This window comes from Coniosporium apollinis (assembly GCF_000281105.1).
Source record: "Coniosporium apollinis CBS 100218 chromosome Unknown supercont1.1, whole genome shotgun sequence".
Lineage (NCBI taxonomy): Eukaryota > Fungi > Ascomycota > Dothideomycetes > Coniosporium > Coniosporium apollinis.
The window spans coordinates 938,204-960,115 of NW_006913263.1; the positions used below are offsets into that span (position 1 = coordinate 938,204).

Here is a 21,912-nt window from a genome sequence, read left to right on the forward strand (position 1 = left end):
ACGTGACGCAGTAAACAAACAACACCTCGACTTCTAACGCTGCATTCTGAGTCGCAGAACAAATTGAACTTGCACAAGACTATCACACGACTATCACACGCACAAGCAGACCAGCATCACCAACACACCATGGACTTCAACCCGCGCATGAGCGTCGCCCGCTCCTCCGCCAACAGCCAGTCCCGCAGCCGCCAACCGCACGACGAAAGCGATGCTTTCATGACACTGGTGCGTCCGCCCGCGCAATTGCGCGAACTTCTCTTTCAGGGCCTCTACTAACTTTTGAGCTGTTCCAATAGCCCGACAAAGAAATCGCAGGATGCATCTCAGACATCGGCATCGGCTTCACCGTTGCAGACCTACAAAAGCCGAACCCGCAACAGATCCAGAAGGTCTTCGAATGGTTCGCGGAAATACTCATGAACACGACGCGCGAGGTCGTTGCGCCGGCGATGAGGGCCGCGGCGGAGGAATTAGCGGGTGGGCAGGCGGATGTTATCTTCACAGCTGACACGAGGGATCTGATGGGGTTCTTCGTGACGTGTCAGCGGCTGCTGCGCGAGGTATGTCTCATAGCGGACACTAGCCAGAAGCTTCGAGTACAGCTGGCGGGGGGAACAAACAATGCTAACGATGACCAGTGCGGCATAAACGACTTCACCTTCTCCGACCTCTACAGACCCACGTACCCGCGCCTTGTAAAAATCTTCTCCTACATCATCAACTTCATCCGCTTCCGCGAATCCCAGACCTCCATCATCGACGAACACTTCAACCGCTCCGAGCAAACGAAGACCCGCATTGAGAAGCTCTACGCTGAGAACCAAACCCTCGAAGACCGCGTCTCCGAGCTCGCGCGCACCAAGCCCACCCTCGACAAAACACTGCGTGACAAGGAGGCCCGCAACGAGGAGCTCAAGACGCGCCTCATCGAGCTGAAGCGTGGGCAGCAGAGCGTGCTGGAGAAGCTGGAGCGCCTCAAAGATGAACAGCGCCGGCTCAAAGCCGTGCTAGAGGAGCGCACAACCGCCGAGCTGACGGTCAAGCAGGAGGTCGCCAAGCTGCGGCCGTACACGCAGCAGAGCCCCGCAGCGCTGGAGACGCAGCTGCGCGAGCTGAGCAGCAGTCTCGGCGCGGATAAAGCCCAGATTGAGGCGCTGGACCGGCGGGCGCGAGCGCTGCAGACGAGTTCCGACACCTTTGGCGTCGTCGGCGCAGATGTAGCCGCGTGTACGAAGCTGCTGGGAGATCTGCAGAACGACTTGGCCAAGGAGGAGGAAGAGCTCGCCAAGGCAGCGAGGCATAGAGACGCGTTGTCGGAACGGTCGAATAATGTGAGGGATGTCGAGAGGCAGGAGCGTTTGCTGCAGAAGCAGTTGGGGAATGTGAATGCGAGGACGGAGAAGCTGAGACGGAATGCGGAGGAGAAGGCGGAGGCGGCGAGGGTGAGGATGGAGGAGCTAAGGGCAGTGCATGAGAAGCTGGGGAAGGAGAGGAGCGAGAAGGGAAGGGAGATGGAAAGGAGGAGGGTTAGGATTGAGCAGACGGAGAAGAAGGTATGTGCTGCTATGCCCTCGGCGTTTAGATGCATTGCTGACTTTGACCCTTAGATGGCCGATCTCAAGGAGAACATCGAGAGTGAGGTCCACTCTGCCCATGCCGAGTACCTCAAGATGGAGTCACACATCAAGCTATACATCACAGAAATGGAGCAGAGCATATAGGCATCGGTTTGCGGGAAACGACCCGATGAGAATACGGCTCCATGTCTGGATCTGGATGGGATCATGTTCGCGGCTGAGGAGTTTTGGTATACCAGGGGCAAGTCACGTTTGTTCTGATTGAATCTGCTTAGTGTTGGCTTGAGAGTCCTTGACTAGGACGGGCTAGTCTGAATCGCATGGGGCAGCTGGTACACATCCATACGGAACACGTTCTCTCCCACTACGACTAGACTAAGATCTTTCTAATCGTAGAACTGATGCGATGATGCGTTCGCACTGCTCAACTACACCTCGCGCTCCAGACTAATACTTCCCTTACAACTGTCCTTGACTTCATCCAATGACCTGCGTGGAGGTATCCATATATCTAGCACGCAATGCATTACTCCCGGCGCATATGTCTTCACCTTCTGGACATGCTCAAGTATAGCCTTCCTTCCCCCCAGCTCGTCCCTTTGCGAGCGATGATCCTCATCGGCGACGCGGTCGACGATACCCTGGATCTCCTCCAGAATCTCCGCCGCCTTCCCCTCAATCTCCTTCATCGCGATGTTCTCATGCACATGAACCCAACCCCCCAGCCCCGGATCCAGCGCCCCCACAGCAGTCTCCCAACTCCCTCTCGAGCTCGGCAGCAGTCCGCAGTTCACATGTCGTATCGGGGGCACCGCCCCCCTCAACCGCTCGATTCTCTCCCCGGCCCGCTCATTCGACTCCCGCCACACCCAAAACACCTCCCCCTCCTCCGTTCCATCCACCTCCTCCCTCTCCATGCCTTGGCCATCCCCTTCCACGACCCTAACACCCCACCCATTCGCCGCCGCCCCCCTCCTCAACCCCTCCACACTCCACCCATTCAGCTCCCAGCACAGCACCCGCCGCACCCCCGCGCGCGCATAGCAGAACGCGAAATACCCGATCCCGGCATACAGGTCGACAGCCGTGGACCCCGCGCCCGCGACCTCGCCCTCCGCGACCGCTTGCGCGATGCTCGGCAGCGTCAGCAGACGGGTCTTCTCGCTGATGTTGCCCCGGCTGAACATCGTGTGCACCGGGGCCCAGGTCTGGAGGATGTTGTTTTGGCGAGTGGAGACCCAGAGGGCGGTGGTTAGGTCGTGAGGGGTGGGTTGGGCGGTTTTGGTCAGGGGGCCGAAGGAGCCGTAGAGGGGTTTGAGGCCGGTGGGACTGCGGAGGATGTTGGCGGTGGTGGGCTGCTTGGTGAGGGGTTGCTCGGAGGCAGGCGGGTCGCGGTCGAGACTTTGGCCGATTGAGGGTGGGATGGGCGCGTTCTGCGCTATGTGGGTGACACGGAGAGCCGTGGCTACGGTGGCGTAGAGGTCGTTTAGTTGGCGAGGGGAGGCTGATGCCAGGAGAGTTTGCCATGAAGAGCTGGCGAAGGTTTTCGACGTGAGGAGGAGCATTGGTGGATATATTGTATATGAATCGGGGAGGTCGGCGAGGAGACGGTCCATAGTGAGACACAGGGATGCTAGGAGCTCCTTCGGCAGCTGCTGCAGACCTTTCCCGAAAGCTTCCTGCAGAGGATTCCTCTGGGCGTCGTACTGCTGGACGTCCGAAGCCTGACGAGAATGGGTTTTGATGATGAAGATGCGATCGTAATACGATTCTAATCCGAGCTCTTTCAAAGCTTGTAGTCTCCCCTCCAGTTGGCTCATAGAATCCGGTAAGATGATTGTGCTCTGTATCAGCATATGGTCGCCGCAGGCATTGATGTAGGCATCGCGTCGATATGGCTGGATTTTGACGCTTCGATCCAGTTTATGTTTCCTTTCCAGATTTGACTTGGCCTGTTTGACGAGAAACTTAGGAACAACAAAGGATACGTAAAAGATGCTAGACTCATCAGAAGTGGCCTGAGCCATGCTGTTTGAGTTCATACAACAGAAGAGGCTGAAGAGTCTGCAAGATATATGCGGAAAAGATATGAAATCCTTGTGGAAGGGCAGAGGCAGCTTGGCGAACTACTTGGGGCCTCTACGTTTTCACAAGTCTTACTTAGTGAACCTACGACAGATTGTGTAGATTGGTCGCATTACACATTCTCAAGCTACCGATGCTCTTCTTCTGTTGATTTGAGCCATAATGTCTTGAATTGTAACGGTTAAACGCCAAAGCCTTATCTCAGCCCTACCTGCCACACTTCCCCACAACCTCGGCACGGCCCCGGATTGAACAAGCCACGCTTCAGATCAAACTCCAGCTCCACAGCTCTCCACAACAACCACGCAGACAGACGTCACTCTCCTGCCCGGCAAGCTCCAATGCTCGACATGCAATGGCAATAATACACCCCCACCGATAGCCTCTTCGGAACACTACGCCCCATACACCCCCACCCTGCCCACCATGGCCTCCCCCAAAACGCCCTCCCCCTCCGCCCCCGACATCTCGATCCTAGGCGACCAAGTAACCCTGCACCCAACCGGCTACGAGGAGCCCACCGGCCGGACGCAGGATGGCGGCGAGCAAGAACAAAACCTCATCTCCGGGTTCTCGCGCTTCCGCTCGTCCCCCTTCGACTTCCTGCGCGAGATCTCGCTGCACGTCTCCGGCACCGGCTGGCGCAGCTACGATCATGCGGTCGGACAGCCCATCTTCCACGCGGGCTTTTCGGAGAACATGAAGAGCGCTGTTATGGGGACGCCGATGCTGCAGGCGAAGATACGGGAGCTGGCGGAGCGGAGGGTTAAGATGGAGGAGGGGGAGGGGCTGCTTCCTAGTGGGGAGGGTGAGATGAGGGAGAAGAGGAGGAAGGAGATTGAGGGCGCGCTGCAGGAGGTCGCGGAAAAGATGGTGGACGATATGATCTGTAAGATGGAGAGTAAGAGGTTTATAAGGGGGGCGTACTATTTTGCGACGCAGTTGCTCACTAGGGCGTATCATCAAGGCAAGTCCGCTCTATACAGTTGCGCAGCATACGTCCCGTCTATTGTTCCCCCTATATCTATGCTCAGCTCAGTGTTGACGCGTATTATAAGGCATCCACGTCTCTAGCGAAGAAGTCCTTCGCCTGCGCTCCGTCGCCGAAAAAGCCGCCAAATCCAAACACTCGATAATCTTCCTGCCCTGCCACAAATCGCACGTCGACTACGTCTCGCTGCAGATCATCTGCTACCGGCTCGGGCTAGCCCTCCCCACCGTCGTCGCAGGCGACAACCTCAACATCCCCCTCTTGGGCTCCTTCCTGCAGCACGCGGGTGCAATGTGGATCCGACGCAGCTTCGGCGACGACCAGCTGTACCAGACCGTGGTGCAGAGCTACATCGACACACTCCTCCAGAACGGCTACAACTTCGAGTGTTTCGTCGAAGGCGGGCGCTCGCGCACAGGGAAGCTGCTCCCCCCGCGCTTCGGCATCCTCAGCTTCCTGCTCGACAGCGTGCTAAGCGGGCGGGTTTCCGACGCCATCGTCTGCCCCGTCAGCACGCAATACGACAAAGTGATCGAAGTCGACTCCTACATCTCCGAGCTGCTGGGCCAACCCAAACCCAAAGAAAACCTGCGCGACTTCCTCTCCGCGTCCTCCGTGCTCTCTCTCAAGCTCGGTCGCGTGGACGTCCGCTTCCACGAGCCCTGGAGCCTGCGCGCCTTCATCCAGACGCAGCAGGACCGCTTCTCCGCCCCGATCCCCGCGCGCATCACGGCGCCCCAACCACCGCAGCAGACCGACATCAAGGTCCGCCTCCTCCGCACGCTCGGCTACAAAGTCCTCTCCGACATCAACGCCGTCTCGGTCATCATGCCCACAGCTCTAATCGGCACGGTCCTCCTCACCCTCCGTGGCCGGGGCGTCGGCCGCTCGGAGCTAATCCGGCGCGTGGACCAACTCAGCGCCCGCGTGCGCTCCCGCGGCGGCCGCGTCGCGCACTTCGCCAGCCAGCCGACCTCGCTGGTCGTGGCGCGCGGCCTCGAGGTGCTCGGCCCAGACCTCGTAGGCACCGTCCCCGGGCTGCCGGAGGAGACGTACTACGCCGTCGACAGGTTCCAGCTGAGCTTCTACCGCAACATGACGATCCATCTGTTCGTGCTGCCGAGCTTGGTGTGCGCGGCGCTGTATACGCGGGTGAAGCTTGGCGGGCCGGCGGAGCATCAGCGGGTTGAGCGCGGGGAGTTGAGGCAGAAGGTCAGGTTTCTGAGCCAGCTGTTTCGGGGGGAGTTTATTTTTCCGACGGAGGGGCTGGAGGCGAATTTGGAGAGGACGATTGAGGGGTTGAGGGTCGAGGGGGTGGTGGAGGTTTCGGATGCGGAGGATGGAAGCGAGTTCGTCGAGCTGAGCGAGCAGGAAAGAGATGGCGGCAGGGAGAACTTTGACTTCTATTGCTTCCTTATCTGGCCGTTTGTCGAGGCTAGTTGGCTGGGCGCGGTGTCGCTGCTGATGCTTACGCCGCCGCCTCCACCACCGCCATCTCAGACCCTCCTCGGAGACGCAAGGCTTACAGCGGCAGCCGCTGCGAGCAACCCGCCACTATCGCCGCCGCGCACCACCCTCCCCCATCTCGACCAAAACAAAGTCCACAACCGCGCCCAGCTGCTCGGCAAGACGCTCTACCACCAAGGCGACCTGTCCTACTTCGAAGCCGTCAACATCTCGACGCTCAAGAACGCCTACACGCAGTTTGAAGAAGAAGGCATCATCGTCGTCGCGAAGACGAAAGCCGGGCCGGCGACGTTGCGGCTGGCGGAGGAGTGGATGCCCGAGAGGGGAGGAAACAGCAACGGTGGCGCGGGGGCTGGGAATGGGAACGGGAACGGAAGCGAGGACGGCGCGCCGGGGAGGATCTTGCCACGCGGCAAGCTTTGGGAGTTCGCGGAGACGATCTCGCAGTTCCGGCGGGAAGGAAAGAACCGGAGAGACGGCCGGACGGTCGTGAGTCGGGTCCTCACGCTGGTCGACGTCGTTGGGCGTGGGTTGTGGGAAGAAGCCGCTGCCTCCGCTGCCGCTTCCGCTCCCGCTCTAGGGGCGGCCGAGGCCGGGGCTCAGACGGACGCGGAGGACGAGAAGCCCGGGAAGAGAAAGAAGAAGCGCAGAAAAACATTGGAGACGCGGGCGCGGCTGTAGACATCTTAGACGATGAGTCATTGTATAGATACACACTGTTTTGGTTGCCCCGACCAGCTAGATGTGGTATACGTCCCCAGCCCAGATTGTTGCCTCAGATCCCTGTCTCCCAAACCCCCAAAATATGCGCCGGCGCAAACAGCAACACGCCCGTCTATATCGTTGCACATGCTTGGATGTCGCTAAGCAGCCGTGATACTCTTTTTGGGCACACAAAACGATGAAAAGCCCAGCGGAAAGTAAGCTGGACGCCGAATTAACTGTAGAGAGAGAGCCATGGAGAGCGATCAAGCAGAGAAAGCGTCTCAGGCCGGGACGAGCTGTACTCCAGCGGAGACGCGCGCATCATAAGCGGAGTGGTACTGTACAAGGCGATGCTTCCATAAGATGATGATCCGAGAGTAACGACAAGGAATGGCGGATTCGCCCGTGTACTGATCCGGTACGGCGGTTACGCCCCATTGATGCGTAGCGCCAAAGCAGAAACGGTCGTGCGGAGGTGTTTCAATACATGTAATGCGTCTGATGCGCGATCGGATTAGGCGCAACGTAGTACGACTGGTACGGATGCTGTGGTAGCGAGAAGTCCGCAGCCGCGTATAAAGGATTCGGTATGCCAGCCGGCGGCCTGCGGGTTAACTGAGGCGCCGGCGCGAGTGCAGTAATCGATGGGGGCTGCAGCGTGACCTGTGGCTGGAGGGGCGCCTGGAACGGCTGCAGAGTTTGGAGGGGCTGCGGCGCCGCCTGCATGATATTCGTAATGTGCTGAGGCTGTTGCGAGGGCGGTGTTTGCAGGGACTGAGGAGGTGGAGGTTGCTGAGGCTCCTCGGGCCAACCCCATTTGTCTTTGAGCTCCTTGTTCAAGAAGCCGACGCGCCAGCCGGTCTCTTGGCGGATCTTCTCGAAGATCTGGAGGACCTCTTCTTGCTCGCGGCGGTTGGTGAGGCATTCGGCGGCGATGGCTAGGCATCGAAGTGCTGCGCTTGCGACGCCCCTGTATTCTTGTTAGTGACAGCCATTCCGTAATCTCAAAAGATAGCCATACCGATCCTTGACGTGAGCAACAATGCCGCAAATTTGATTTGCGTGCTTCTGCTGCATGTCGTTCATCTCCTCGTGGTCGACGGACATGATTGGGTTGATCTGCGCCAGTAAACACAGTGCCGTGTGATAGAAGAGCCGTGCAACGATGGTCGTCCGCTTGATCAGCCATATCTCCGGAAACGCTGACTGAGATATAGTCTGGTAGGGATACAGATACGCCATCGGATGCATCGTCCGGGGTATGTTCTCGTTCCACGCATCGCACCAATCCTTCAGCCTCTTCCATTCATTGTACCGATTTTGCAGCCTTATCTGCTCGTCCCTAGGCGAGTGTTCCGCTGTCCTGGGTACCGACGCTCGGAAGTTGGCAACCTTGGCAACGATGTAGACCATCCGGTAGGTCCAAATCTCCTCGCGGCCAGACTCTGTTTCGCGGGAAAAGTCCATGTCCACGCCCCAGTCATCAGGATGCCATGCCACTTGCCAGTTGAAGTGCAGGCAGCTTAGTAGTTCCATTCCAACATTGAGCCAGAAGCAGGCCGCTCCAATGCCTGTCGATCTCGCATTCCATCCACACTCTTTGATGAGCGCTCTCGCGCCCGCAATGTGATTCATTCGTTGAAGCGCGCGCTCACACATAATTTCGTACACGTTTAAAATTACAGCGGTCGTAGCGCAAATGACAGTGTCTCGGTTCGGGTTCTGTAATGAGTTGAGCAGATATCGCGTCGCGGTGTCGTAGTAGTGCAAAGCTTTGTCTTCGGTATACTTCGCGTTGACCAGCGAAAGATGCCGCGCGCCGCAAGCAAGGAAGGCATTGAGTAGCATGGGTTCCCCAAGTGCGTGGAAAGGTAACAGACGAGAAAACTGCAGATCGTTAGCATTCCAACGCGCCGCAGCTGAGGTGGGCGACACACGTGTTTCATCGGATCCATGCTGTCCATCCATAGACCGACTTCTTCGACAAACACTTGCATGAACAACACCTCCTCCTGCGTATTCAGATAATCTCTGCTTTCTTCCGGTGGTGTTATGTTCGGGTCCTGATTCGTGTACGAAGAACCGTCTGACGCGCCATGCATGTTAGAATTCGTGTGCGAAGAGTCGGCGTATGATTGCTGCTGATGGTGCTGTTCCCGCTGGGGTTCGAACATCATGTTCTGCTGCTCGTCCGAGTATGGATCGGGGAGCATTCCTTGTATCGGCGGTAACGGTTGGTGTGCCAGCGACGGTGCTGAGGGTGCGCTAACAGTAGGATAATCGAAGTTGAGACTCGCGTCTAGCTGTACCGGTGAATCTGCCTCGATTGCTCCGTACTTGGACAGCCCTCCCTTGTACTCCGATGCAATGTCCCGCGACTCGTCCAAAAAGCTGATGTTCCAGTCTTGATTCCGGAGCAGGACAGGCGGAGCTTTGATTTGAGTGTCGATGAAGTTGAGCCTCACACCACGCTTGCAGACTCGGCTCGATTTCCGGCAATTCAGGCAATCGGGCATCGCCTCGTCGCATTTCAGATGCCTCTCTCGACATGTCAGACATCCCGTGCGCACGCGCTTGGGTTTGTTCGCTGCCAGGATCGCCTCCGGGCTAACGTTCTCATCAATCCCAGCCATCGCATTCAAGTGCGGCTGTGTTGCCGCCTGATGGTTGCGCGACCCTTCTGCTTGTGGCCCTTGCTTCAACCTCTTTGCGGGCTGCGTACTCAACTCTGAGGTGTTGGTCCGCTTCGACCCCAGCTGTGGGATCTGATCGCCAACCAGCGTCAGATCTGAAGCTGTAGATGGTGATATACCAGAGTCTTGCGGCATGTAAGTATAAGCGAAACTCAATGCGGGCTGTAGGAACACCGGCTGCTCGTTGATAGCCGCCAGGGTGACTGTTTGCTATCCCACAGCGTCTAGGCGCGGTACGGGTAGGTGTGCTGACGGTCGATTGCCGGTGACTCCAGGACGCGGGACGATTTCAAGGACCCATCCAAGACTTGTATGAAGCCGAGATAGATTCGTCTCAAGTTTCGGGCGACGATGCAGCCAGAGCTAGTGAGCGCAGCGGGCACCGTTGTGCAAGTTGCGCGAGTACAACGATGACGCGCGGGGGGCCTGGCGACGCTCCGCGACGGTTGCGCAGCGCGTGGATTGCGACGGTAAAGGGTGTGTTCCTGCGACACGTCGAATATCGTGAAGCTGGCGGGAGGTGGTATCGTGAAGTGCGAAGTGATGACCGCGGTGTCCGCAGAGAAGCCTGTGCTGATCCAGTCCAGCGGCGTTGACAGGGAAGTGTCCACGCAAAGAGAGTTGGAAAGTCTAGGCGGTCGACGCGGTAAGGGATGCTGCGCCGCGATGCTTGATCAAACCTCAGACCTGCCAACACGACGTCTAGTACACTTGGAAGGTAGATAGGATTCAAGTCAGGGACAAATGTGCGTGTGCAATGGAGCAAGGGGATCGGAAGAGTTTGTTTGTCGAGTCGCTAGGTAATTGAATTGGACGCAATGCGGTAAGCGGCTCCGCCGGGATATTATGAGTAAGGTGTCGGGACGGGGGAGTCTCAGCACTCAATACTCCCTGCAGAGTGATTGCTCCTCGCGGCGATGGGCGAAGTGATTGTTGCTCCGTCTCCCGAGTGAGAAAGCGCGAAACAAGGCAGGCGGGAGCTGGGCCGTCGGTCGACGAGGGGCGGTGCAAGTCGGTGGCAGGACGATAACGCAGAGAATTGCCATCTGTAGCCGACGATCGAAAAGGGCTGCAAGGGGCTGGCAGTGGAGAACTGGCTTGGCCGCAGGTAGAGGAGAGGCGGAATCAGCACGTCATGAGGCGAGAGGCAGCGGAGAACGAAAGAGCAGAGGTGGATGACCGTCGCAACCATTCGGAGGCTTCAGTTCCGCGCACTGCAGCTGGGGTTTGGAGAGCCCATTCGCTACCGAGGCGCCATCTCCATCAGTGTCGCCATTTGGATGTGCAGCTGGGGTAGAGTACGACATTGACACGGGCCTGTATGAGCACCTGCATCCCAGAGAGCCCACTCCGCGCATGTAAAAGACAGAACGGGGAGCCGACCAAGATTCGTGCCTTTCTTGCTCCTTTGCCTCTGGATGAGATTGAAGTTCGCCCATCACCTGTTGACTCCTCTGCAGCTCGCTCTCTGCTCCGCTTCGCACTTGGGTTGGATCAGCATAGTGATCGACGGCGAGGTCAGCGCGCATGAAAATGGCTGTTGGACCCTGGGTAGAACGGCGACCTGGTCGCAGGCAAGGCTTGAAGCCAATCGCAGCGGGCGGCAGCATCTTCCACGGGTGCGGATGCGGGCGCCACACTGCCAGCGCACTCGACTTGTGAACTCTTATGTCCCTCCATCAAGGATCAAGCTCCGGCGTCCCAGAATAGTCGGTGGTGGCGTCACCAAGTGACATTTGCCATTCTAAATACAACACCTTTGAACGTCAGAAATCCGTGGTCAGCGTTTGCCTGACCACAGCTTGCATGCCGAGCATTTATCGTGAAAGGACGGATAACAAACCCATGTAGTTGGTCGACGTCTGACTCGAGCAGCCGTGAAAGGCTCAGCTGGGCTCGGTGAAGACATTCCTCCAGATATGAGCGTCAGTGGAGTGCGGAAGCTATCAAAGGATATACACGGCGTACTGGTACGCAGTCGCAAACACGCCGTACTCGTGCTTCAACTCTATGCTTCTTGTGGGTGAGAGGCGAATCTCCGCGCATCCATCACCGAACGCCTTCAATCTCAAATTGGAGAAACAGCGAACCGTTCATCCATTAGCCACAATATCCTTCGCAGATATGACCTCCCGACGGGAGTAATCTCAGCTAAAAGCTCGGCTTGAAGTCCAGTCTTACTGTAACAACCGAGATTGTTCAGCGTGGGGCTCACACATTGAAGGACGTTGACTCGTCTCGAGTCAGTTTCTACTTCCGTCATGTCATCGACCAGCCCTTCTTCTGGATCACCTCGATATCAGCAGCCTGAGCTACAAACTCAGGTCGCTACTCTACCTCCACCTCAGCCTACATACATTTTTCGCGGCCACAGTGCTCAGATCCATGGGGTGCACTTCTTGCGACAGAACAGCCGCCTGCTGACCGGTGACGCTGATGGATGGGTTGTACTGTGGAATCTTTCTACCAAACGGGCAGTTGCCGTCTGGCGAGCCCATGACGGCGCGATTTTGGGACTGGGAGACTGGGCAGAGGACAAGATCATTACGTAGGTTTAAAACCAATGCCTCATGCGGATGACCTTCTACCACACAATCCGCGTCTCAACACACACCGAAGACCTCTCATAGACACCTTGTCAACAAGGCTCTCCTTCCTTCTGCTTCGGTTTTGCCTCTCTACAAAAGTGATCAATAACTGATTCTGAGACGGAGGTGAAGTCATGGGCGGGACGCGTCGCTCAAAGTATGGCAGCTCCGTACGCAGGACGAGGCCACATTCTCCACCGTGTTACCAGTCGACGATCCAGTCACACATCGTCAGAACCCCTGGTTGTTGCATTCATTGAGCGTGAACACATTGAACTTCTGCTCCTTCTCCTCATGCAAGCAGCAACGGTCAGAGTTGACGCCCATCGATGAAGTGGACGATCTACCTGAACCGCTCGTCATAGCTGTGCCAGGGACAAAAGATTCCCAGGTGGACGTTTTCCAGCTTCCGAGCGAAAGACGAATGTCGACCGTTCCGGAGGTCAAATCTAAGAAGGCAGGTGAGATACCGCCCTGCAGCACATGATCGATACAGACATAGGCTCAATCGCTATATGCTGAGCAGTCTTCAAGAACCTGCCACTGACCGACTTTAGGCATGGTGATGGCCATCAGGATTCTCTACACAAATGATCTCCTCGCTATAACTGGCTACGAAAGCGGGCACGCAGCGATCCACGCGCATAGCTTATCAGACAACACCTGGCAGCTTTTATATCTATGCAATGCTCACACCCAGCCGATTCTCTCCCTGGACGCCTCCCCAGATCTCAAGTGCTTCTTGACTTCCTCGGCAGATGCTGTAATCGGCAAGCACCCCCTAGTTGAATCACCCAAGACACAGTCTGGAGAGCGCAGCGCCGACGGTCCTCTCAAGGCAGTCAACACGGGCCACGCTGGTCAACAAAGCTTGCGTGTCAGGAATGATGGCAAGATCTATGCCACCGCAGGCTGGGACGGGAGGGTGAGGGTGTACTCGACGAAGACGATGAAGGAACTGGCGGTTCTGAAATGGCACAAGGAGGGCATCTACGGTGTAGCGTTTGCCAACATCGATGCACCCCCACACACGGCGGCTTCAGCGCCGGTAGAAGATGACGTAACAGTTGCCTCGACTACTCAGTCGCTGACGCACGCTGCGGGCAGCGTAAGCCAACGAAGGGATGCCAAAGCGAGAACTACACACTGGCTAGCGGCAGGCTCGAAGGACGGAAAGGTCAGTTTGTGGGACATTTACTGAGTATCCAAATCTGCCCGAGTTATGACTTTGGCTTTAAAACGATGTTGTCAATCAACCTGACCGGTACCGCGCCGCCACCGAGTCCGCAATCCTCACCCTCCTGTAGTTCCTCAAGCGGCTTCATCTTGATCGCTCCGCTGAGTATGGCGCCCCTCTTTTCGTCCACCTCCTCCACCTCTTCCAGTGTGTCAGGATCCGCGAGGGAAATGTAATCGACCTCAAACAGCGCTCGCTTCGCCGGCGGTAGATCATCCTGCTCCAGCTTCTTCTGATCTACCACGTCATCCGCTTGCCAAAGGATATCCCCTCTACCCCTCTTTCCCTTCTTATACTGCTCCTCCGCCGCCATCAGCGCCCGCGATAACACCACACCAACCCTCTTCCTGCGCTCCCCCAAATACACATTCCTCGAACTCATCGCCAGCCCATCAGCCTCCCGCTTCGTCGGTCCAACCCGCACCTCAGTATCGACATGAAAGTCCTGCACCATCCTCTTGATCACAACAGTCTGCTGCACGTCCTTCTGGCCAAAGTACACGCGCGTCGGCGTGACGATATTAAACAGCTTCATGCACACCGTCGCAACCCCGCGGAAAAACACAGGCCGGCTCGCGCCCTCCAGCCGACTCGCCAGCGGCGTGATCGTCACGAAGCTGCCCTCGCCCGCAATCTCCGAACTCGGCGGCAGCGTCGGATACATCGTCTTGGTCGTCGGCGCGAACACAGCCGTGATCCTCCCCCTCTGCTTCCCCTCCCGCCACTCCCCTGCCTCCTTGTCTTGAGCGAGCTCCGCGTCCAGCGCCTCCAGCATCGCCATGTCGGACTCCCAGGTTTTCGGGTACGAGTCGAGGTCCTCGTGCACGCCGAATTGCGTCGGGTTCACGTAGATGGAGACGAAGACGTCGGTGTTTTCGGCGGCGGCGAGCCGCACCAGCGACAGGTGGCCGTCGTGTAGGGCGCCCATTGTGGGGACTAGCCCGACGGTGCGGTCGGAGAGGAGGAGCTGTTTGCGGTAGGTGCGGAGGGGCGGCACGGTGCGGAAGATGTGGATTGCCCGGGTGGAGGAACGGGCGTGGAGGAATAAGGACATAGATCTCGAGCGCGTAGCTGTGTTCAAGCTTAGTTTACTTGGCAGCCCGCGAAAGAACGGAGGAGTGTTCACCTCTCGAGGTCCACAGCTTGCTCGCCATGCCTGCGGCGGGCTGATCAGGGAGAGGTTCTCTGCCCGGCTTCCGGAACGGCTACGGAGCGCCTCGCGTTGGGGGTGGTCTTGGTGGATAGAGCTTCAGCGGCCAGTCTGAATCTCGCGGCTACGGCCATAGGGAGCATCTTAGGCGGACGCAATGCATTCTTGTACCAGTTGTTCGTCAATGTGCAGCGAAGATGAAGGCACGGAGGAGCTTGGGCCCCGCCGTTGTTTCGAGGCCGTCCCGCTCTCAGCCCTACGGAGAATTCTTGGCTGGACCCTCGAAAAAGTGCAACACCATCCGCAGCCGAAAGAAAACCTGGGACGCCGTCTCTGTGCATTTGCGACTGAGGACCGGAACCAAAGACCGCACTGCTCGACGCCGAGATCACCTGTATAAGCTGCGTATCCCACGTGAAGACTCGACACGGCAATATGAGGATATAGCTATTACAGAAGCACAACCATCTTAAGCAGCCCTCACCACCTCAGACGCGCCTCGACCCTCCCTCGTCGCCGCATATCTAGGACGACAAGCAACGGAAGTCAACATGGCGGACGATGGCATGCTGCTCAACTTCTCTGTCGGAGACGGGCCTCTGATTGCCAAGCCGAGTTTCAAGGGCGGTAGTTGGAAGGATAGACTAAGCGCAAAGAAAGCAGCTCTGCACCGGCAGAAGAAGCTGACACAGCCTTCGACTGGCCGGCCTGCTGCGTCAGAGAACAAGCCTGCAAGGGAAGAGTCGGACTTTCCGGTTAATAGAGCAGCCAAGCGACAGCGGACCGAAACCGACTTCGCCCCTACACCGCGTGCAGGCGCACCGCGTGGGGCCGGTCAGACAAATGGCGACCGCTCCGAGAGACGGACGGATGGGCCGAAGCAGGTCATCTCCTCGCTGTTCACCTACAATCCCGCCTCCACCTCGAAGGGCGAAGCCAAAATCGCGGAGATACAGGACGTAGACGTAGAGCCCTCCAACGCGCCTCTTTCGGGCGAGCTCGAAACGTTCACCTCCCTAGGCCTCTCGCCCACGATAGCAAGTCATCTGCTGAACAAGCTGGGCATAAAGGCACCAACAGCTATACAGAAGGCTGCCGTCTCTCAGCTACTAAAAGAGGACTCGGATGCCTTCATCCAAGCAGAGACCGGCTCGGGCAAGACGCTGGCATACCTCTTGCCCATAGTGCAGCGGATCATGGCTTTGTCTAAAGCGACGAAGACGGTAGAAGAGTCGAATGAACCCGACGGCGTGCATCGGGACTCGGGGCTATTCGCTATCATACTAGCGCCAACGCGCGAGCTGAGCAAGCAGATATCCGTTGTCTTGGAGAGTCTGCTGCGTTGTGCACACTGGATCGTGGCTGGCACCGTCCAAGGCGGAGAGAAGAAAAAGTCGGAAAAAGCACGCTTGCGGAAGGGACTCAACATTCTAGTCGCCACTCCCGGCCGTCTGGCGGATCACTTGGACAATACGGAGGCCTTGGACGTGAGCAACGTGCGTTGGCTTGTTCTTGACGAGGGAGACCGTCTGATGGAGCTCGGCTTCGAAGATGAGATACAGAAGATTGTCAGCAAGCTGAACATGCGAATGAAAACGGCGCAGCTGTCCAAGACGTCAAGAATACCCGGTCTGCCGGAAAGAAGGACCACCGTGCTATGTTCCGCTACTATGAAGATGAATGTGCAGAGATTGGGAGAGATCAGTCTGAAAGAAGCCGTGCATATCCAGGCTGCTTCCAGCGACAAGCCGGAGGTTGGCACGACACAAGAGACAAAAGAAGATGTGTTCTCGGCTCCGGCGCAGTTGAAGCAGTCGTACGCGGTTGTCCCAGCAAAGCTACGCCTAGTATCTCTCATCGCTCTGCTGAAACGAACCTTCGCCCGGCGAGGTTCGGTGATGAAGGCCATCGTCTTCATCTCCTGCGCCGACTCCGTAGACTTCCACTTCGAGATCCTCAGCCGCGACCAAGCCGACCAGCCCGCCTCCAGCGACGGGCCTCGCCCATCCGCCACAGACGCCACAAACAACGAGAGACCTGCCCCCACCACTCAGAATCAACCAACACGCCCCTCCGACCCCCGCACCTCCGCCCTCGCGCCCTCAATCTCCTCCCCAAACAACCCAATCCAGACCTACCGCCTGCACGGCTCGCTCCCCCAGTCCCTCCGCACCTCAACCCTCAAGTCCTTCGCTACCTCCAAAGACCCGGCCGTCCTCCTCTGCACCGACGTCGCCTCGCGCGGCCTCGACCTTCCCAACGTCGACTTCGTGCTCGAGTACGACCCGGCCTTCTCCAAAGACGACCATCTGCACCGCGTCGGCCGCACCGCGCGCGCCGGGCGGCAGGGCCGCGCGACTGTGTTTTTGATGCCCGGGTGCGAGGAGGGGTATGTGTCCGTGCTGGCAGAGGGAAGACGGGAAGGGGAGAAGGCGCTTAGCCGGCAGGATGCGAACGAGCTTCTCAGAAAGGGCTTTGTCTCGCCCGCGGCGACGGGCACGGAAAAGGAGAAGGAGCGCGGCTGGCAGGACCGCGCGACGGAGTGGCAGCTCGGCGTGGAGCGCTGGGCGCTGGAGCAGCCCGCGCGGCTCGAGATGGCGCGCCGCGCGTTCCAGAGCCATGTCCGCGCGTATGCGACGCATGTTGCGGCTGAGAGAGCGTGTTTTGATATCAAGCAGCTGCATCTGGGACATTTGGCAAAAGCGTTTGCGCTTAGGGATCGCCCGGGCAGGATTGGAGTGCCGGGCATGAGGCCGGGGGTGGATGGTGGGAAGGGCAAAACAGAGCGCAAGGATGCAGCGAAGAGAAAGGGGGTGGTGGCGAGGGGGGAGAAGGGGGATGGTGATGTTGCGGCGGTTGTTACGGATGAGGAGGTCGCGAGAAGGAAGATGAGGGCGATGGCGAGGGCGATGGGTGGAGCGAGTGAGTTCAATCTGGGATGAAAAGGGAGGCATAGAGGTTTGTGTTGGACGATGAGCTACACGCTTTGCCCGTGAGGCTATGAGTATATTACCATCTATATCCAATTACTCTAAGGTCTGCGAGCTGTAGACGGTAGACTTCCAGGTGTGAGAGTCCAGCTCCGCAACATCCCCAGAATCTCATCGTCCCATAGAAAGCGTCCCTTGCCACCATCTTCAACAGCATCTCCGACTACCCCACCCTCCTAAACTTCATCGGAATATTCGCCTCCACCACCCCGCCCTTCCTCTCCCTCTCCTCCAACCGCTCCCTCTCCTCCTCCTCCCTATCATGCTTCTTGAAATGCGCAATATCCTCCGGATGCGTCAGATCCTCCTCCTTGGTATTCTCATCATGGTACTTCTCAAAATGATGGATCTCATATTCATACTCATCGTCCCCATGGTGCCCAGGGCCGAGCCCAAAGTCCGGCAGCTTAAGCCCCTTCTGCGTCACGCCAAGCACATACTCGGCATACGACACCGTCCCCGAGCGATCAGCGTCGAAGATCCGCAGCACCTCGGCCACGACCTCGGCCTTTCTGGACTCGGGGACCTCCTTGGCGCTCTCGTCTTTCAGGCCGTAGGTGCGCTGGATGTCCGTCGGCGACCACGCGCCGCTCGAGTCGTAGTCGTGCAGCGTGAAGAAGGTGCCCGCGTCGAAGGAGCTGATGTGGTGCTCTTCGGCCATGTGCCGCGTTGCCCAGTCCGCGTCGGCGGGGATGGGGGCTTGGTCGTGGGGGCCGTGCGCGTGGGTGGTGGTGAGGAAGGCGAGGAGGAGGGCGGTGAAGGGGAGGGCGGAGGGGGGGTGCATGATGGCGACGGCGAGGGTGTTGGAGCGGAGCGTGGAGGTGGCGATTGGGGGTGTCAATGGCGAGGTATGGAATTGTTGGTGTTGATGGAGGTGGACATGTCACTTTCAGGGGACAAAGCGGACTTTTGGGAGACGCGCCGGGGATTGCCCGATTGGGGATGCCGGTCGCCGGATGCAGCTTTGTGACTTCACGATCTTCTCAACCTTAGGATCGCATTCACCGTCTCATCACCTCGATGGCCTACATGGTTGAGGTTATGCCATGAGATCTTACGCCTGTACTGGAGATATTCCGCAACGTGTCTGCACACGTATACCTGAACACATAGCTCTCAAGCTGTACACACGTCCCAGGTTGCTCAAACTGATTCTACTGACATCTTATTAAATGTGGTCTCATCGTCCGCGGTCTTTCCTTCCAAATCCCTCAATTGGATGTAGGACTAAGGGGCATCTCACTATGCGTGCATACGGCGTGTCTGTACATCAACAACTAAGCATGGGCTGAGTCCTTTCTGTGTAATTCAACAACTACTCGCAACCCCCTGGCTTCTCTTCCCTTTCCTCACATTGGCAAAGAACGACGAATGGCATCGTGCCTGCTCGTCCGCATATGTTCGCGAGTGAAGAGAGACCACAAATTGTATCGGCTATGGATTACCTGTGTGAACCATATCTCCTCCACCATCTTGTGCCTTTCTGATCTCCTGACCCCCCCAAATGCCTTTGCTCCTAAATCTCTGATCTTATCCTCACCGCGGTTTACTTCGCCCGAGCAACCGTGACATCACTGTCGGGTAACTCAGCAGTGAATGAGTAGATCTCACTCACGAGCAGCGCAGCTTGTCTTCTGCGCCTATTCCTTCTCTTTCATCTTCCTTCCACTCAAACTCTTCATAACTTCTCAACACCATTCATACCGCTCAGTTCAAACACCGTCAGCATGCCCCTCTTAGACATTCAGAGCACACTCTTCGCGGTCTTCGCTGCATGGCTTGTCTGCTGCTTCCTGGAGGGCATCCGGCGGCTCTACTTCCACCCGCTTTCGAAATTTCCAGGCCCAAAGCTGGCAGCACTGACTCTCTGGTACGAGTTCTACTACGACATCATCGAGCCTGGCACCTACTTCCGAAAGATCGAGGAGATGCACCGCGAGTACGGTCAGTACAATCTGTCAAACACCCCCGGAAGCTCTTTGAGGACAGCCAGCTCAACTCTCAACAGGACCCATAATTCGTATCAATCCTCACGAGCTCCACATCCGCGATCCTGCCTACTTCGATCATCTTTACGCCGGCGGGAAGCGGGATAAATACAGCTGGTGGACGAACTTCATTGGCTTTGAGCGATCTACATTTGCGACAGTCGGAGACGACCTTCACCGCCTGCGCCGCGGTGCTATGAGCTCCTTCTTCTCCAGGCGCTCTGTGTCCGAGCTGGAGCCAATCATCGTTTCGAGAATCGAGAAGCTATGCTCGCGGTTCGAAGAGTTGGCTGATACGGGAGAGGTGGTTCGACTAGACGTAGCCTTCCTGGCGTTGACAATGGACGTCATCTGCGCCTTCTTCTTCGGCAAAGATCGCGGACACCTCGACAAGCCCGACTTCGAGCTTCTGTGGAAGGAGACACTCCGCGGAACCCTCCAGACCGTGGCGTTGGGTCGAATGTTTCCAGTCCTGACCACCACCATGCTGCACCTCCCTCGCTGGCTTCTCAAGGCGACCAACGCATACTATGTCAGCTACATGTTCAGCCTCCAAGCTGGCATTCGCAAGCAGGTTGCAGCGGTCCTGAACGAGTCAATAGGGAGCACCCCCGGGCGGACCATCTTCCACATGCTACGCGATAGCGACTTACCTCTAGAGGAGAAGTCGATATCGAGACTCTGCGAGGAGGCCAACGTCTTGATCGGTGCGGGAAGCGAGACGAGCGCCAAAGCCTTGACGCACACTATATTCTACCTCTCCACCAATCCGGATATACTCCGACACCTCCGTGAGGAGATCAAAGACGTGATGCCCGATGCTGCCACGGTTCCTCGCTGGTCGGTGCTGGAGCAGCTTCGCTATTTCACTGCGGTCGTGACTGAAGGTTTGCGCTTATCCTACTCCATCACGACACGCCTCCCGCGCACTGCCAACGAGCCTTTGATCTACAAGGAATGGGTTATCCCGCCTGGAACGCCCGTCTCAGAGACTTTGTACTCTGTGCTCGTCGATCCCTCCGTCTTTCCTGAACCCGAGAAGTTCGACCCCGGGCGCTGGTTGGAGCACCCCGAGCTCAGCAAGTACTTCGTGGTGTTCGGCAGGGGCTCGAGATCGTGTGTCGGACTCAAGTAAGTCCCCATTGCGCTTTTGGAAGACTTTGATTGACATCGTTTCTTTAGCTTGGCATATGCGGAGTTGTACCTCGCGGTCGCCGCGCTGGTCCGCCGTTTCGACTTTGAGCTGTTCGAGACGACGATCGAGGATATCGAAGTCAAGCATGACTTCTTCGTTCCGAATGCCGATCTGTCCAGCAAGGGCGTTCGTGCTCGTATCCGGAAGTTGTGAGCCTATGCTTAGGAACCCTGACAGTCTATCTTAGGGAACATGAAGGGAGAGTGATTGCGCTGCGCTTCATGCGAGCAAGTACGGAAAGATTTGAGGATTGGATGGGATTCCTTTGAGGCGTCGACACCCCTGCTTACGGGTTTTCTGCTCTCTTGCTGTAGCCTTGGCTCTTCGAGGTTCCAAGCACAGCAAGAGGACTCCGGCGTTCTCTGCAGCTCATAGTAGCTTTTGATAGTCCAAATTTAAGGCTCACTGGCATAAATATATACCGTTTCCCTGCTGCCCCACTGAAACCTTTATGATGTAACACCCCGTTCTACGCAACGTTCCTGATGCGCCCTTCCTATGCAATATTCAATTCGGACGCCACAATGTGGGTAACACCAGCCCGAAAGATACGGCTAAGATCCTTCGCTCCCCAACGCCACGCTATGCACCCCTCACTGCCAGGACGCCATCGCATGTTCATGAAAGCCAAAGGTTACGCCTCGTTCTTCCCATCAGCCAGGACAGGCTCAGGATACTGCGTCCGAAGCTCCTTGATTACATTCTGCCCAAACACCCTCTCGTCAGCATACCGATCCTGAGGCAAGCAAAGAGCACCGAGGCAATGCTTACGGCCAGCGCTTCAGGATTGACGCCATTTTCGATCAAAGAGACGCAGTAGGACAGCTGCTGGCGGTTGAGATGGGTATTCTACCCAGCCGTCAGTTGGGGGAATACTGGGCGAACCATGTCTATCGTGACTTACCAGCAGTGTCGCTATCTCATGTAGGATGTCAATCACTTCGCGCGCTGCTTGCCGCTTGTCGACCTTTTCTGGCTCTGGAGGCGGCATGTCGTTGTCTGTTGTCGTTTGTACTGTCGATCGCGAACGCGTCGATGTTCTCAAACCCGATGTCACATGACTTGGAGGGGAGTGAGCTTCCCCGCCGGCGGAGAGATCCGCCTGTGACGCTTCGGTGACGTTCACCATCGGAGCTGGGCGAGCTACAGCACGATGATGTACATCCAGGTACCAGTTCCTCCGGCACGAGACCCCACGACCTTCACAATCAATTCCACCAAGTTCCTGAGCAAGCACAATCCC

General features: G+C 57.3%; 10 protein-coding genes across 10 annotated transcripts; 5 read left to right on the top strand and 5 right to left on the bottom strand.

Moving 5' to 3' along the window:
• Window positions 1-129: 129 nt before the first annotated feature.
• W97_00310 (uncharacterized protein) lies at window positions 130-1,724 on the top strand (the record flags this gene model as incomplete). The annotated part of the gene is made up of 4 exons (XM_007778226.1): window positions 130-228; window positions 300-563; window positions 642-1,556; window positions 1,611-1,724. The coding sequence occupies 4 exons, from the start codon at window positions 130-132 to the stop codon at window positions 1,722-1,724; spliced, it is 1,392 nt and encodes a 463-aa protein (XP_007776416.1).
• A 284-nt stretch (window positions 1,725-2,008) lies between these two features.
• On the bottom strand, window positions 2,009-3,607 carry W97_00311 (uncharacterized protein; the record flags this gene model as incomplete). The annotated part of the gene is made up of 1 exon (XM_007778227.1): window positions 2,009-3,607. One exon carries the CDS (start codon window positions 3,605-3,607, stop codon window positions 2,009-2,011), a length of 1,599 nt encoding a protein of 532 aa, XP_007776417.1.
• Window positions 3,608-4,091: 484 nt separating this feature from the next.
• On the top strand, window positions 4,092-6,804 carry W97_00312 (uncharacterized protein; the record flags this gene model as incomplete). Its single annotated transcript, XM_007778228.1, has 2 exons — window positions 4,092-4,566; window positions 4,724-6,804. 2 exons carry the CDS (start codon window positions 4,092-4,094, stop codon window positions 6,802-6,804), a joined length of 2,556 nt encoding a protein of 851 aa, XP_007776418.1.
• Window positions 6,805-7,308: 504 nt separating this feature from the next.
• W97_00313 (uncharacterized protein) lies at window positions 7,309-9,656 on the bottom strand (the record flags this gene model as incomplete). Its single annotated transcript, XM_007778229.1, has 3 exons — window positions 7,309-7,798; window positions 7,850-8,715; window positions 8,766-9,656. The coding sequence occupies 3 exons, from the start codon at window positions 9,654-9,656 to the stop codon at window positions 7,309-7,311; spliced, it is 2,247 nt and encodes a 748-aa protein (XP_007776419.1).
• Window positions 9,657-11,782: 2,126 nt separating this feature from the next.
• W97_00314 (uncharacterized protein) lies at window positions 11,783-13,310 on the top strand (the record flags this gene model as incomplete). The annotated part of the gene is made up of 3 exons (XM_007778230.1): window positions 11,783-12,069; window positions 12,242-12,570; window positions 12,667-13,310. The coding sequence occupies 3 exons, from the start codon at window positions 11,783-11,785 to the stop codon at window positions 13,308-13,310; spliced, it is 1,260 nt and encodes a 419-aa protein (XP_007776420.1).
• A 19-nt stretch (window positions 13,311-13,329) lies between these two features.
• Window positions 13,330-14,400, bottom strand: W97_00315 (pantoate-beta-alanine ligase; the record flags this gene model as incomplete). Its single annotated transcript, XM_007778231.1, has 1 exon — window positions 13,330-14,400. The coding sequence occupies one exon, from the start codon at window positions 14,398-14,400 to the stop codon at window positions 13,330-13,332; it is 1,071 nt and encodes a 356-aa protein (XP_007776421.1).
• A 647-nt stretch (window positions 14,401-15,047) lies between these two features.
• Window positions 15,048-17,438, top strand: W97_00316 (uncharacterized protein; the record flags this gene model as incomplete). Its single annotated transcript, XM_007778232.1, has 1 exon — window positions 15,048-17,438. The coding sequence occupies one exon, from the start codon at window positions 15,048-15,050 to the stop codon at window positions 17,436-17,438; it is 2,391 nt and encodes a 796-aa protein (XP_007776422.1).
• Window positions 17,439-17,649: 211 nt separating this feature from the next.
• W97_00317 (uncharacterized protein) lies at window positions 17,650-18,270 on the bottom strand (the record flags this gene model as incomplete). Its single annotated transcript, XM_007778233.1, has 1 exon — window positions 17,650-18,270. One exon carries the CDS (start codon window positions 18,268-18,270, stop codon window positions 17,650-17,652), a length of 621 nt encoding a protein of 206 aa, XP_007776423.1.
• A 943-nt stretch (window positions 18,271-19,213) lies between these two features.
• W97_00318 (uncharacterized protein) lies at window positions 19,214-20,822 on the top strand (the record flags this gene model as incomplete). Its single annotated transcript, XM_007778234.1, has 3 exons — window positions 19,214-19,430; window positions 19,495-20,605; window positions 20,657-20,822. 3 exons carry the CDS (start codon window positions 19,214-19,216, stop codon window positions 20,820-20,822), a joined length of 1,494 nt encoding a protein of 497 aa, XP_007776424.1.
• A 481-nt stretch (window positions 20,823-21,303) lies between these two features.
• Window positions 21,304-21,660, bottom strand: W97_00319 (mitotic-spindle organizing protein 1; the record flags this gene model as incomplete). Its single annotated transcript, XM_007778235.1, has 3 exons — window positions 21,304-21,372; window positions 21,441-21,518; window positions 21,574-21,660. The coding sequence occupies 3 exons, from the start codon at window positions 21,658-21,660 to the stop codon at window positions 21,304-21,306; spliced, it is 234 nt and encodes a 77-aa protein (XP_007776425.1).
• Window positions 21,661-21,912: the final 252 nt, after the last annotated feature.